This window comes from Crotalus tigris, unplaced genomic scaffold, assembly GCF_016545835.1.
Source record: "Crotalus tigris isolate CLP2741 ecotype Arizona unplaced genomic scaffold, ASM1654583v1 scf7180000017710.2780689, whole genome shotgun sequence".
NCBI classification, from domain to species: domain Eukaryota; kingdom Metazoa; phylum Chordata; class Lepidosauria; order Squamata; family Viperidae; genus Crotalus; species Crotalus tigris.
In genome coordinates this window covers 248109-261686 of record NW_024096582.1, presented here as the reverse complement: position 1 = coordinate 261686, position 13578 = coordinate 248109, and the positions used below count along the sequence as shown (strand labels likewise).

Here is a 13578-nt window from a genome sequence, read left to right as displayed (position 1 = left end):
CTTTCCTCCTTCTCATTGTCCCTTCCTTTCTTCTTTCTTTGTTCCTTCTCTCCCTCCCTCCCCCCCTCTGTGCCCAGGAAGGGACAAGGGGAATGGGACAGTCTGCCAGCCCCAATGGCCATGACTTGAAAGGCCACTGTAAATTGCTGGACAAGAGCCGCACAGTGTTAAGAGCAGAGTGGCGGGAACATATTTGTAATGAGGGAGGGAGAAAAACAGGCATCCCCTGAAGGAGACCAACAAGTGGCCTTACCCTCTTCACACACCCATGGACTCCAGGGGGGCACTGCGAGCAGCATGAGAGTCCACGTTACCTGCGCTATGCCATCCAGACCTCAGCCTGGTTTCGGCAGGCAGTGGCGCATTCTTCTCACCACGCGGAGTGGCCAGGCGAGGCAAACTGGCAACATAGTGAACCTGCCTATGCGCGCACAGAGGTGGGCCGCTACTTTCCTGCTCCACCCTCTTCCTTCTTAACTACAGATTGTAGCTTTCCCAACAACCTCTGGGCAGTTTAAATGCAATGGAGGGTCCAATCAGCAGGGGCTCAGCTACTTCCCAGCTCCATCCTTCTTGACTCATAGATTGTAGCTTTTCCAACAACCTCTGGACATTTTAAATACAACGGAGGCCCAATCAGCAGGGGCTCAGCTACTTTCCTGCTCCATCCTCCTCGTTCTTAACTACAGATTGTAGCTTTCCCAACAACCTCTGGGCAGTTTAAATGCAATGGAGGTCCAATCAGCAGGGGCTTAGTTACCTTCCTGCTCCACTCTCCTTCTTAACTCACAGAGTGTCACCTGTGATCTCCAGTGCTAGTCCAGTGGTTTATTTGCTAGAATACACAATTTGTTTATGTGGAGGTTTCATAATCCAGTTGGATTTCTATATAAAGAGGGTTTTATCTTTCGGTAAGAAGTGCACTTTTATATCTTGATAGCTTCCAAGAAATCTTACATAATTACAAAAGACAAATATTACCTGTTCCTTTTTATTAAAAAAACATTATTTTTTTTAGTTTCTCTAATAGAATTCCTTCTTCTCTTGTCTTCCTTACTGTGATTTATATTTATTTCTAATGTAATATGCTATCAGAACCATCAGCCTGGGGAGAGATTAGTTAATATGTACTGCTGTTACTCTTCTGGGAAAAATGGATTGTTTGCCAGCTTACTATCTGAGCTATTGATGGAATTCATATGGTGTTATGAATAAGGTGCTGATGAACTCAGACCAGGGCAAATGCACTCAGATCTGGATTTTACTGGTGGGTGCAGTCCAGGCTCTATAACTAGACAGCTTTGTTCTTAGAGAGTGTTATTTTATCCTTATACCTTATGTACCTCTACGAAGAAAACTCACTCTTCAACTTATGATCTCAATTGGAAAAATTGTTAAGTGGTATAGCTATTAAGTGGGGCATCATGTGACCATACCTGATTTATGACTTTTCACCACAATTGTTAAGCGAATCACTGTAGTCATTACATCATTGTGCAATTTGCAACCTTTTCTGATGGCTTCCCCATTGACAACTTGTTGGAAGCTGACTTGGAAAGTCATAAATGGTGATTGCCTGATCCTGGGCCACTGTAATCTTTGTAATTGTGAGCCAGTTGCCAAGCACCCAGAGCATGATCATGTAAGTATGGAGATGTTGTGACAGTTGTAACTATGAGGTCAAAGATCATGTTTGTCAGTGCAATTGTAACTTTGGTCACAAAATGAGTGGTTGTAAGTTCAGGGAGAATTACCTGTAACAGTCTAAATTGGGGATCCCCAACCCTTGGTCTGTGGATGAATACTGGGCCACAGCATGCCAGCAACCAGTCTGCACAAACAAGCAAAGCCCCATCCATGAGATGCAGGAAGCACACAAAACCACATACACTCCGGTCCATGGAAAAATCTCTCTCCATAGACCCAGTCCCTGGTGCCCCAAAGGTTGGGACCTCTGGTCTAAATAATGTCGTTCTCCAGCATGATGACTGAAGAATCCAATGGGTTATTTCAGTCTCCTGCCCAATCAGACTAAGTTGTCACGCCCCTGCTTGACTGGAACCTCCCAGTTTCATCTTAGTCTTTTGCCCATGAGGATGTGATAACTTGACTCTCAGTTCTTTTTTTTTATTGAAAAAGTTTTATTAACAATTAACAAAAAAATTTAACCCCCAAACCCACCCACCCCTACCCCCCCTTATAAAAGAATTATAAATTATTTTTATGTGGGCCTGATTCTGATCTTTAATCTGAATTACCAAATTTTCATCTCCCAATGTTATTCCAACTTTCTTATCTAAAGTCCACCTATCCACTATTTGTAAATACTGAAACCATGACTGTAAAATATTTTCTTGCCTTAATACATCTAAAGATTTTAATTGCCAGTCAGTACCTGACCAAATAAGTAATTCTTTATATGAATTTTTTTCAAAATTCATCCCCTTAGAAATCCCCTCAATTGCATGTCCAGGAATCCTCCAAATAGGTATTTTGTAATTTAACCTGTAATAATACTTCTTCCAGACTCGAAGTAAGGCATTTCTTAAAATATGCGATTTAAAAGCCCGATCTACTTTCTTATTGAAAATTAAATATGCATGCCAACCATATAATAAATCCCACCCTTCAAGAGAAAGAATATTTTTGTTTGTTAAATTAAGCCAATTGCTTATCAAAGTTAATGTGGCTGCATCATAATATAATTAAGCCCTCCTCTTTCTCGAGCATCTTGCAAAATCTTAAACTTCAGCCTTGGTTTCTTCCCAGCCCAAATAAATTTATTGATACCCTTCTGCCACTCATCCAAATTAGCATCTTTTTTTAAAATGGGTATCATTTGAAACAAAAAAAGAAACTTTGGTAGAACATTCATTTTTACAATTCTCCCCAACGACAGTTGTAATTTTTTCCAATCATTTAAATCCTTTTGTACTTTTGTCCATAATAATTCATAATTATTCTTATATAATTTTCCATTAGAAGCTGTTATATATACTCCCAAATATTCTTTTGGATAGTAGGTCAGACTAAATATTGGTAAACCATTGGTGGACTATTCTTTGCTTCATTAGCTTTTCCAAGAATTCAGGAAAGACTTAAAACAAGAAAACAATGCACTGATTCTTAAATAGTTTTTGGGGTGGTCTCAGTACATCATTTTCAGATATACAACATGTAAATCAACTTTAGGTAAATCACTATAGTTCAATTTCAGATAACATGCCAAATATTCGATGCCATTTTGGCCAATTATGGGCCTGGCATTTTGGCATTTTGGCAATTAACTAACTATACTTTTGGGAGGTTTTGGTTACCCAATTAATCAGGTACAGGGAGGAGGCAGGAGGAATAGGTTGAGTGTCTTCCCAGCTGCTTCCAAATCCTCAGTGTTATGGAAAAAAATAAAACAAAAAAAAATGTTTGGGCTAGAATTGTTCTATAGGCAGTCCTCGACCTATGACTGCAACCGAATCCAAAATTTCTGTTGATAAGCAGGACTGTTGTCAAGTGAGTTTTGCCACATTTTAAGACCTTTAAGTGATTCACTGCAGTTATTAAGTGAATCTTGTAGTTCAGCAAATCTGGGTTGACTTTGCTAATTGCAAGCTCTCTGAGAGAGTTATAAATGGTGATCCCATGACCCCAGGATAGTCAACAGTCATAAATACATGCCAGTTGCTAAGCACCTGAATTTTGATTATTTTAAAATGGGGATACTGCAACAATTGTAAGTATGAAAAAAGTCATCAATCACTTTTTCAGTGCCATTATAACTTTAAACAGTTACTAAACAAATGGTTATAAGTTGAGAAACTACCTGTATTTTGCAGGCCCTCCCATCTCTACATCTGAAGGCAGACTCAGCTGCCATCTTATGCTTGCTTGTGCTTCTCTGCTATGAGGTGACAGTCTGCCATGAACTGTGGGAAGGGGAGATGAATGGGGGAAATGAAAGTAAGTGCTGTATCTTCTCAAGAAGCTGCTTCAAGGTCATCCAACTGGAAGAAGGAGGGGGCCGCATACCAAACTGCACTTATGAAAACATCTTGTCTGAATCTGATTGGGCAACAAGAGACAGTTAAGGAATGGAAAAGTAGAACTTAGGGATTTTGTCATGCTATTTTTACTTCTGGCTTTATAATACTGCAATGCATTTGATCTCTAATAAACTATATCTTTCTCAGCAAATGGAACCAAGGATTGTTTTTATTTAGAGGTTTAAGTCGTGACAGATGTTTATATCTAATATGATATACTATCATGGTGTGATTTCCTATGACATACTATGATGTAGTATAATAATATTACATCATAGCAATGCTATGAAAAAATGAGCAGTAGAGGTGTTCTGTTTAAAATTGTCCTATTTCGCAGCCCCTCCTGTCTCAGCATCTGAAGGCATGTATTAGTAAGTGAATCAGGTCAAAGGGAAATACAGTATGCTACAGGTGGTGGTTAAACCACTCCTTAACACTGCTTTTAATCCAAGGATGTCTATTAAAAAACAATATTTAACTTAGTCTTAAGATCCTAGCACTCAATGAGGTTATCTTCTACAGAAACAGTTGATCTACTCCAGTGAAGTCTTTGACTCTGGATAGAAAAATATATTGAATAATAATTGCAAGCTAAATTGTTTGGGCTTCGTAGGATACACACAAAAAAAATCAATTTATCTAATCCAGAAGCAATTATTAGGTTTGCAGTACATATCTCATGATATCTGTAACCTGAATTTTCCAGGGATTTCCAGGGCAAAAGCAAGATTTTTTTCCCCAGATCCCATCCCCTTTTCATTAGGCTGGTTAGTAAATAGCAATATACTACTGCTGCTCGTTCTTAACTACTTTTATTTGATTACTCTTCTATTTTTATGTCCATATTTGCTGTCCCACTTTGCTCGAAATATATTGCAACTATATGAGTATCGGTTTCCTGCCAGGAATTAAATCACATTTGTTTTGTTTTAGCAGCCATGAATGTCAACGTTTCATATTAGGAGGTGCCACAGCTGGCTGATGCCTGAAGGTTTTATATGCAGCCATGTGCAGCCAATTGCACATCCCATTAAAACTTTTTATTATAAACAAGTAAATGAAATGCAAAATAAAAAGCTCTATTTTTTTTTCCTGAACCAAAGATTGAAGAATAGAAGACACAGAGCAGTGTTTTTCAATCTTGGCAACTATAAGATGTGTGGACTTCAAACCTGCTGATTGGGGAACCTTGGGAATTGAAGTCCTCACGTCTTAAATTTTCCAAGTTTGAAAAACACGATCTATATGAATGTACAACTCTTCCATGCATTTTAATTTTATTAGTAACATTTTCCTCAGTATGGACAGAAGATTATATTCGTACACCACACTGGAATAGGTCTGTTTGTAATTCAATTTTAACCTCTGCAAACCAGGCCATTTTATCAAAGCATAATACAGGAAATCCTCAATTTACAACCATTCATTTAATGACTATTCAAGATTACAATGCCACTGAAAAAAATGGCTTACAATTGGTCTTTGCAATTATGTCCGTCACAGCATTCCCAGTGTCATGTGATCGAAATTTGGGTACTTGGCAACAAAAATGTATTTACAATGATTGCAGCATCTGAGGGTCATTTGAGGTTTTCCCAGCCAACTTCCAACAAGCAAAGTCAATAATGAAAATGGCAAAAAAGTCATAAAATCTGGTGATGACCATTAACAGCTGCCTTGCTTAGTAATGGAAATTCTAGTTCCAACTGTGGTCATAAATCAAGGACTACCTGTGTTGATTATTCAGGCATAGTATGTTATATGGCCATAACAAATGTGTTCTGTTACCCTGGATTTAGGCTTGGTGCAATGTGTGAACCAACTTAATGAAGAAAGTTGCTGTGGCCATTGTATGCTTGCAGAATCTGTTTAATTTTGCTATATCAACGGTTGCAATTATCAAGGAAGGAGGAAAGGTAAAGATTAAAGATAACTTGAACTATAAGATGAGTAAAATCTACATTAATTTGGTCCCTCATTTGAGTTTCATTATGAAGGAACTGAAGTCAGAAGCTTGCTTGTCTGTAGTACATTTCTTCTGTCACTTCAGTTTTCCAACTTCCCACTATTGTGGAACACTTGTCAAGCACATTTGATACACAGTACATAGTTATGTTCCCCATTAAAGATGCATTTAAATTACTGCTGGGAACTGTTAGATTGATAGTGAAAAAACAAACCACTTCATGCCCTTTCTATTCTGGCTGACATTAGATGTGCTATTAATTTCCCAGTGATAAATAATGTGGATTTATTGTTACTTCTGGGAGGATTAAGCCAAGCTGCCAATTAATGCCAGCTAGTCTTCTAAATCAAGCCTCTGAATAGAAGCGGACAATGATCTGTTGTGAGAAGTAAATACGAAGATGTAATTCTGCTGTAAGGAATTCTCTGTTGCACAACTAGCATTAGCCATCTTTCTTTCCAGTCAGTTCCTTGTTTTGTGAAATGAGACAAGGAATCTGTAACAAAAAGTAAGAGGATGGAATGATGGAAGAGAAAAAAATATACTGCTCACAAAAATAAAGAGAACACAAACATATAGGATCCTATATGTTTGTGTTCCCTTTATTTTTTTGAGCAGTATACTGTATATAGACTTTCATCTTTGTAATGAAGCTCTGAAAACTTTTGACCAACCACATAAGGGAAAATAGTTTCTAATATTCCAGGAACCAAGGATTGCTTGAAGAGAAAACTAAAGTTGGAAAGAAAACTTTAGAAAGTATTAACAGGTGCTAATAATTGCTTTTGCTATGGGAGATATCTTTGAAATTAAACAAGTTATCTCCGGATACATTATGTCAAAATTGCTTATATATTCAGTTTTTGATGGATAGACGAACATCTCAAGATGAACATCATATTCTACATCTCTAAAAGTATTTTTGGACAAATTTAGATTTTTTACTGAGCTAATTTCAAACATTTCCTATTTCAAGAGTGCTACATATTTTTTTTATTTTTCTTTTACCTTAGGCACAATAAATCTTATCTTTGGGGCTCTGTCCTGACCATGCTCAATATTTTAACATTTTAAAGGATATCACGTCAAATAAGCTTCCTGCCTTGTAGACAGAAATGTTGTTATATTTGTGCTGCATATATGCATGTTTATTTGGAAATGAAAAGAGCACTAATGAATTTTGTGTTCTTCCTTGAGCAACTCCAAACTCTGATCATTTAGTCCGTAACTGTTCTTGAGGGACCATTTTCAAATATCAGCCCTCATGTCTTGAACATTTAATCTATTTTCTGCATTTCCTTGCCTGTTTCCACTGTTCTGTTTTCTGTAACATTTAACTTAACAAAAAGTTCTAGGAAACTCTGAAGCTTACCCATTATTTTAGTTATTCCCAAAAATAGCAGCACCCAATTTGGAGATTGGTGGTTTGGGTTTTTTTTAATTTCTTAGGGAATGTTATAGCAAGCAATGTCCTTTTATTTTCTACCTCACTGTATTTTATTTTATTTTTTATTTTCCAACTCACTGTATTAAATCACAGATGTGTTGATTCCTATTTCCACTGTAGCCCACTCAACATGCTCTCGACTGTTATCCTCTGGCAAACTGCCTCTGGACCTGAAGTAGAACAGAAGAATAAATATTCTTGGGTGTTTCTAACCAGCTGACAATTAATTATTTACTGCTATAGTTATGCCCTGCTTTTGAATTAAAATGGACACTCTAAGGCAGGGGTAGGCAACTTTGGCTCTTTTATGACTCGTGGACTTCAACTCCCAGAATTCCTGAGCCAGCCATAAAAGAACCAAGGTTGCCTACCCCTGCTCTAGGGTCAGGTAGAAGAGGCAAAAGCACCAAGATATCTCCAGGCAGAATATAAAATTTCTGAGTAAAAAATATAGCTCATGTATGTTTTCTTCTCTTACTGAACTGATGAAGCTTTTTAGATGAAAAGGGAATCTTCTTCTCCTATAAAAACAGCCCAGTTGCCTTTTGAAAAAAAAAAAAAGCACCTTTGAGACAACTATGACCCGGATGAACGAGAATCTCGATAGACAGTTCTCTCATACAGTTTTTTTCTTTTTTCTTTGTTTCTTTTTAGTTGTCTAGTGCTACATTTCAATTACATAATGGAAAACTGGAGAAGGGGGTGCAGGGAGGACACCCCATGAGGAATTGCTTCTTGAAAGAGGTGTGAATGCATAACAATACGAGGATTGCAACTGAGATTATCATTTTTTTTCAGCATGCTTGGTGGATTAGAAATACTGTAATTATTAGTATAACGATTATGTTATTTTCTCCAATATGCATAAAATGGCATTCTTTGCAGCTGTGAAGGAAGTACCCAACACATACACCAACACACACACACACACGCACAAATCATGCAATGCTTGTCTGCAAATTACTTTGGCACCAGTCCTCCATGCTTTGTTTTCAGCTTTATGCTCAGCATAGATCATACTGCCTTTTATTTATGGCTTTGTAGGAAAACCTTGTCATTCATTCCTGCCAGAACAAAGTCGTGGTCTTCTCTAACGCTTAACAAAATGCAGCTGGCAGATGAACAGACATATGATAGAGGCAGGTTAAGATGTGTAAATATTTGGGTGTTGTTTTCCAGCCCCTGGGATCTTGGAAGGCTCATTCTGCTTAGGTTATAGAATCTGCTCAGAAATGTGACTGATTCTCTTTTTCATTTCTTTTTTTCCTAATGTGAGTGAGCATATTGTCTCTCCCATTAGTGTCTTTCGTGGCAAGCTGGTGATTCAGCTGTTGCATGGTGTATTGGACTTCTCCTCCATGTGGATAACTCAGCCCATATTTTTGAAGGCTACCTTTGAAGGCTCAATGTTGTATGCCCTTCTTCTAGAGTGGCAGGAGTTGAAAGTTGTCCTTGCCTTCAAACATAATTGGGTCCATAAATTCTATGGCCAAGTAACATGGTTAGGTTAATCATGGCCAATTTTACAACCATTTTTGTCATCGTTGTTAAGTGAAGCACATGGTCATTAGTGATCTAGCTTCCCTCATTAACTTTGCTTGTTAGAAGCCAGCTGGAAAGGTTGCAAATGGCAATCATATCACCCTGGGACACTGCAACAATGGTAGTACATACTGGTTATCAAGCACCCAAAATATGATCGCATGACTATAAGGATCCTGCAAAGGCTGCAAGTGCATGGGCCAGCGATAAGTCACTTGTAGCTTTAAGAGGTTGCAAAACAAATGGTTGTAAGTTGAGAACTACCTGCATTTCAGCTGAGGCATGAAACTGGATGTTCAGGATTTCTTATTGTCTTAAATCAAGTTTTTGCCTAAAAGCTAGTCTCCTTGATTTCACTAAAGCAGGGGTGTCAAACTGCTGGCCCACGGGCCAGATGCATCATGGCAAAACCGCACCCACCCCATTGCCGGCAATGGAAAAATAGTTGCGATACATCACAACACGTCATGTGACATTGCAAGTTCTGCATTAAAGTATATGGAGGAAACCTGTGAGGATGAAACTACATAACTGTAGTGTTTCTGTAATTAACCCCACAGTCCTGGGATTTTCCCAAAGCTAACAGGAATAGGAAACAGTGCATAGTGATTTGTAGGGAAGCAATACAAAGATCTTTTGCTTTGAGAACAGAAAACAGCAATGATTTTGCAATATCATTGTAACCTGGATATTACCAAATATCACAGTGTTTGATCAAATCACCAGGACCTGAAAGATTGCATCCCAGAGTTCCAAAGGAGTGGGCAGATGAGATCATGGAACTATTGAACCAAATATTTGAAAGATTCTGGAGCACTGGGGAACTACCAGAAGACTGGAAAAGAGCTTATGTGGTTCCTAGCTTAAAACAAACAAACAAACCAGATCCAGGAGACTACAACCAATTACCTTGACATCACCTGGGAAAATCTTGGAAAAGATAATCAAGCAACAGATCTGTGAACACCTAGAAGCTGGCAAAGTTATAACCAGATGCTAACATGGGTTTGTCAAAAATAGATCATGCCAAACAAATCTCATTTCATTCTTTGACAAAGTGAATAAATTAATGGACCAGTGAAATGTAGTAGATATAGTAAACTTGGATTTCAGTAAGGCATTTGACAAAGTAGACTTTATCCTACTTCTTGGTAAGCTAAAAAAATGTGGGTTAGACAGCATCTCCACCAAATCGTACTCAGCATGTAATCCTCAAAGGAACTACATCAACATGGAAGTAAATAAGAATTGTGGTACCCCAAGGTTCTGTCTTAGGCCCAATACTTTTCAACATCTTCATAAACAATTTAGATGAGAGAATAGAAGGGGAAATCATCAAATTTGTAGACAACATTAAATTGCCAGGAACAGCCAACACTCCAGAAGACAAGCTCAAAGTCCAGATGGATCTCAACAGACTTGATTATTGGGCCCTATCTAATAAAATGAAATTCAGTGTAGAGAAAAGTAAAGTTTTACATAGGCAAAAAAATAAATCAAATGTACAGGTACAGATTAGATGAAACTTTGCTTAATAGCAGAAACTGAGAGGGATCTTAAGAGTCCTAGTGCATAATCACTTAAATATTAGCCAGCAGTGTGTGGCAGCAGCCTAAAAAGTCAACACAATCCTAGGTTGCATTCACAGAGGGATAGAATCAAGTTCATGTGAAGTGAACTTTATAAAGCCTTAGTAAGATCACAATTGGAATTCTGCATCCAGTTTTGATCACCATATTATTAAAATAATGTGGCAAACCTGGAAAAATGCAAAAAAGAGCAACAAAGATGATTAGGGAGCTGGAGGCTAAAAACATATGAAAAATGATTGCAGGAATTGGATTGTCTAGTCTAGTGAAAAGAAGGACTAGGGGTAACATGATAGCAGTATTCCAATATTTGAGAGGTTGCGGCAAAGAAGAATGGGTCAATTTATTTTCCAAAATATCAGAGGGCAGGACAAGAAACTGTGGATGAAATTAATCAAGGAGAGAAGCAACCTAGAACTAAGGAGAAATTTTCTAACAGTGAGAACAATTAACCAGTGGAATAGCTTGACTTCAGAAGTCATGGGTGAGACTGGACAGCAATTTGTCTGGAATTGTATAGAGTCTCCTGCTTGAGCAGACAGTTGGACTAGAAGACCTCCAAGGTCCCTTCCAACTGGTTATTCTGTCTTCTTTCTATTCACCTGTAGAGAAAATTTTCCCATTATTTACTATGTGTGGATATATTGTGATATTGTATCACAGATTTTATACTATATTTGTCATTGCTTCATTGCTCCAATTCTAAGCACATTTCTGTAGATCAAAAATATTTATAACCCAAGTCCCATCCTGGGATCTATTGGGGAAGCTCTTTCTCAAATGGTCAAATTCTGTGCTCCTGTCATATAAATTGTAAAACTTAGTGATTTTATGTTTTCCATGATTGATTGTTATTGAGAATTGTTGACTTTTATCATAGGATTGTGTAAATGTTTTTGTATATTAACTAACAAATTGATAGTGGATAGGGACAAGGTTTTTTTGTTATGGATTGTAAGAAATTAAAATTTTTCCATCATTTCACAGTAACTTTTCAATATCTTCATAAATGAGTTAGATGAGGGAATAGAAGGGGAACTCATCAAATTTGCAGATGACACTAAACTGGCAGAAATAGCCAACACCCCAGAAAACAAGCTCAAGATCCAAAAAAATCTTTTTTATTGAAAATTTTTAAAATTTTACAAAATAAGAAAGAACAACCCTCCCCAACTCACCCCAACCCTCCCACTCCCTCCCTCAACTTTCCCAAAGCTGAATATAGGCTTAATTAAATTTTCTTGAATTCTTAAAAAAAAATATATATATAAACCATAGATAAGTCTAAATACATTACTTAAACTACTAATAGAATAATTAACAATAATATATATATATAAAAGAGATAAATATTAAAGAAAAAAAAGAAAAAGAAGATACTTAAAAAAAGAAGAATAAAGAGAAAGAAAGAAGAAAAGAAATATAAGAAAGTAAAATAATAATAAAACATATAAAAAAAGAAAAAATAATACAATCTATAAAATATTAAAATTTGTATATAAATTATTGATAAACTAAGTAATATTTTTTTATATCCAACTTATGTTGTATAAAATCTATCCATTTTTCCCATACCACAAAAAACTTCTCTTGCGATTGATCCTTTAAGAAAGCCGAAATCTTTGCCATTTCCGCCAAATAAGAAACTTTGAGAAACCACTCTTGCAAAGTAGGCAAAGATTCCTTCTTCCAGTATTGCCCTACTAACAACCTTGCGGCTGTAATTAAATTTAACATCAATATAACCTCCTTGGTATCACAATCGGTAACAATACCTAGCAAAAACAATTGTGGGTAAATTTTACCCTCCTTCTAAAAATTCTTTGAATATTCCACCATATCTTAATCCAAAAGGCTTTTATATTTTTACACGACCACCAAATATGGTAATAAGTAGCATCCAAACAACAAGATCCAAAAAAATCTTGACGAATAATAGGCCCTATCCAACAAAATGAACTTTAATGTGGAGAAAAGCAAAATTTTACATTTAGGCAGGAAAAATCAAAGGTATAAGTACAGATTAGGTGAGACCTGGCTCAAAAACAGTAACTGTGAGAGAGACCTTGGAGTCCTAGTGGACAATCATTTAACTATGAGTCAGCAATGTGCAGCAGCAGCCAAAAAAGCTAATACAATCCTGGGCTGTATAAACAGAGGCATAGAATCAAGATCACGTGAGGTATTAGTACTGCTTTATAAAACCCTAATAAGATTACACCTGGAATACTGCAGCCAATTTTGGTCACCATATCACAAAAAAGATGTTGAGAGTTTGGAAAAAATTCAGAGAAGAACAACTAAGATGATCAAAGGCCTGGAGACTAAAACATATGAAGAATGGTTGCAGGACTTGGGTTTGGCTAATCTAAAGAAAAGAAGAAACAAGGATGACATGATAGCAGTATTCCAATATTTGAGGGGCTGCCACAAAAAAAAAGGTGGTCAAATTATTCTTCAAAGCACCAGAGGCAAGAAACAATGGTTGGAAACTAATCAAAGAGAAAAGCAACCTGGAATTAAGGAGAAACTTCCTGACAGTGAGGACAATTAACCAGCGGAACAGCTTGCCTTCAGAAATCATGGGTGCTCCGTCACTGGAGATTTTAAGAAGAGGCTAGACAGTCACTTGTCTGAAATGGTATAAGTTCTCCTGCTTGAGCAAGGGGCTGGAATAGACGACCTCTGAGGTTCCTTCCAGCTTTATTCTATTCTATTGAAAAGTAGGCCTCAACTTAACTATCATATGGAGCTCTGTTTCCATCTGTCCTGTTTGCCATCGTTTGCTTCCTAGAGACTAAAATGGAAGATCTGTAACTTGAGATGGCCACGAACAAGGAGTGCATATCAGAGGTGGTGACCCTTTGAGAGCTGTATGCAATGAAATTTCATTTTTAGGTATGCCGATTGGTGTACATTCAAAGTGACAATAAAGTAGTAGTAGTTGTTGTTATTGACTTAGTGACCGAACAAAGTTATAGCAGCACTGAAAAA

The 13578-nt window shown here is 37.1% G+C and overlaps 1 protein-coding gene across 4 annotated transcripts in view; it reads left to right on the top strand.

Moving 5' to 3' along the window:
- The window catches only part of CUL2 (cullin 2), a 50577-nt gene extending 46447 nt beyond the window's left edge, over positions 1–4130 (top strand). Inside the window, exon 23 of one of the 4 annotated variants that reach the window (XM_039338564.1) lies at positions 3834–4130. In XM_039338564.1, coding sequence (XP_039194498.1) covers positions 3834–4085 — 252 coding nt within the window. In that variant the 3' untranslated portion in view covers positions 4086–4130. The remainder of the gene's footprint in view (positions 1–3833) is intronic. The other 3 variants (XM_039338563.1, XM_039338565.1, XM_039338566.1) reach the window with 3 other exon arrangements.
- Positions 4131–13578: the final 9448 nt, after the last annotated feature.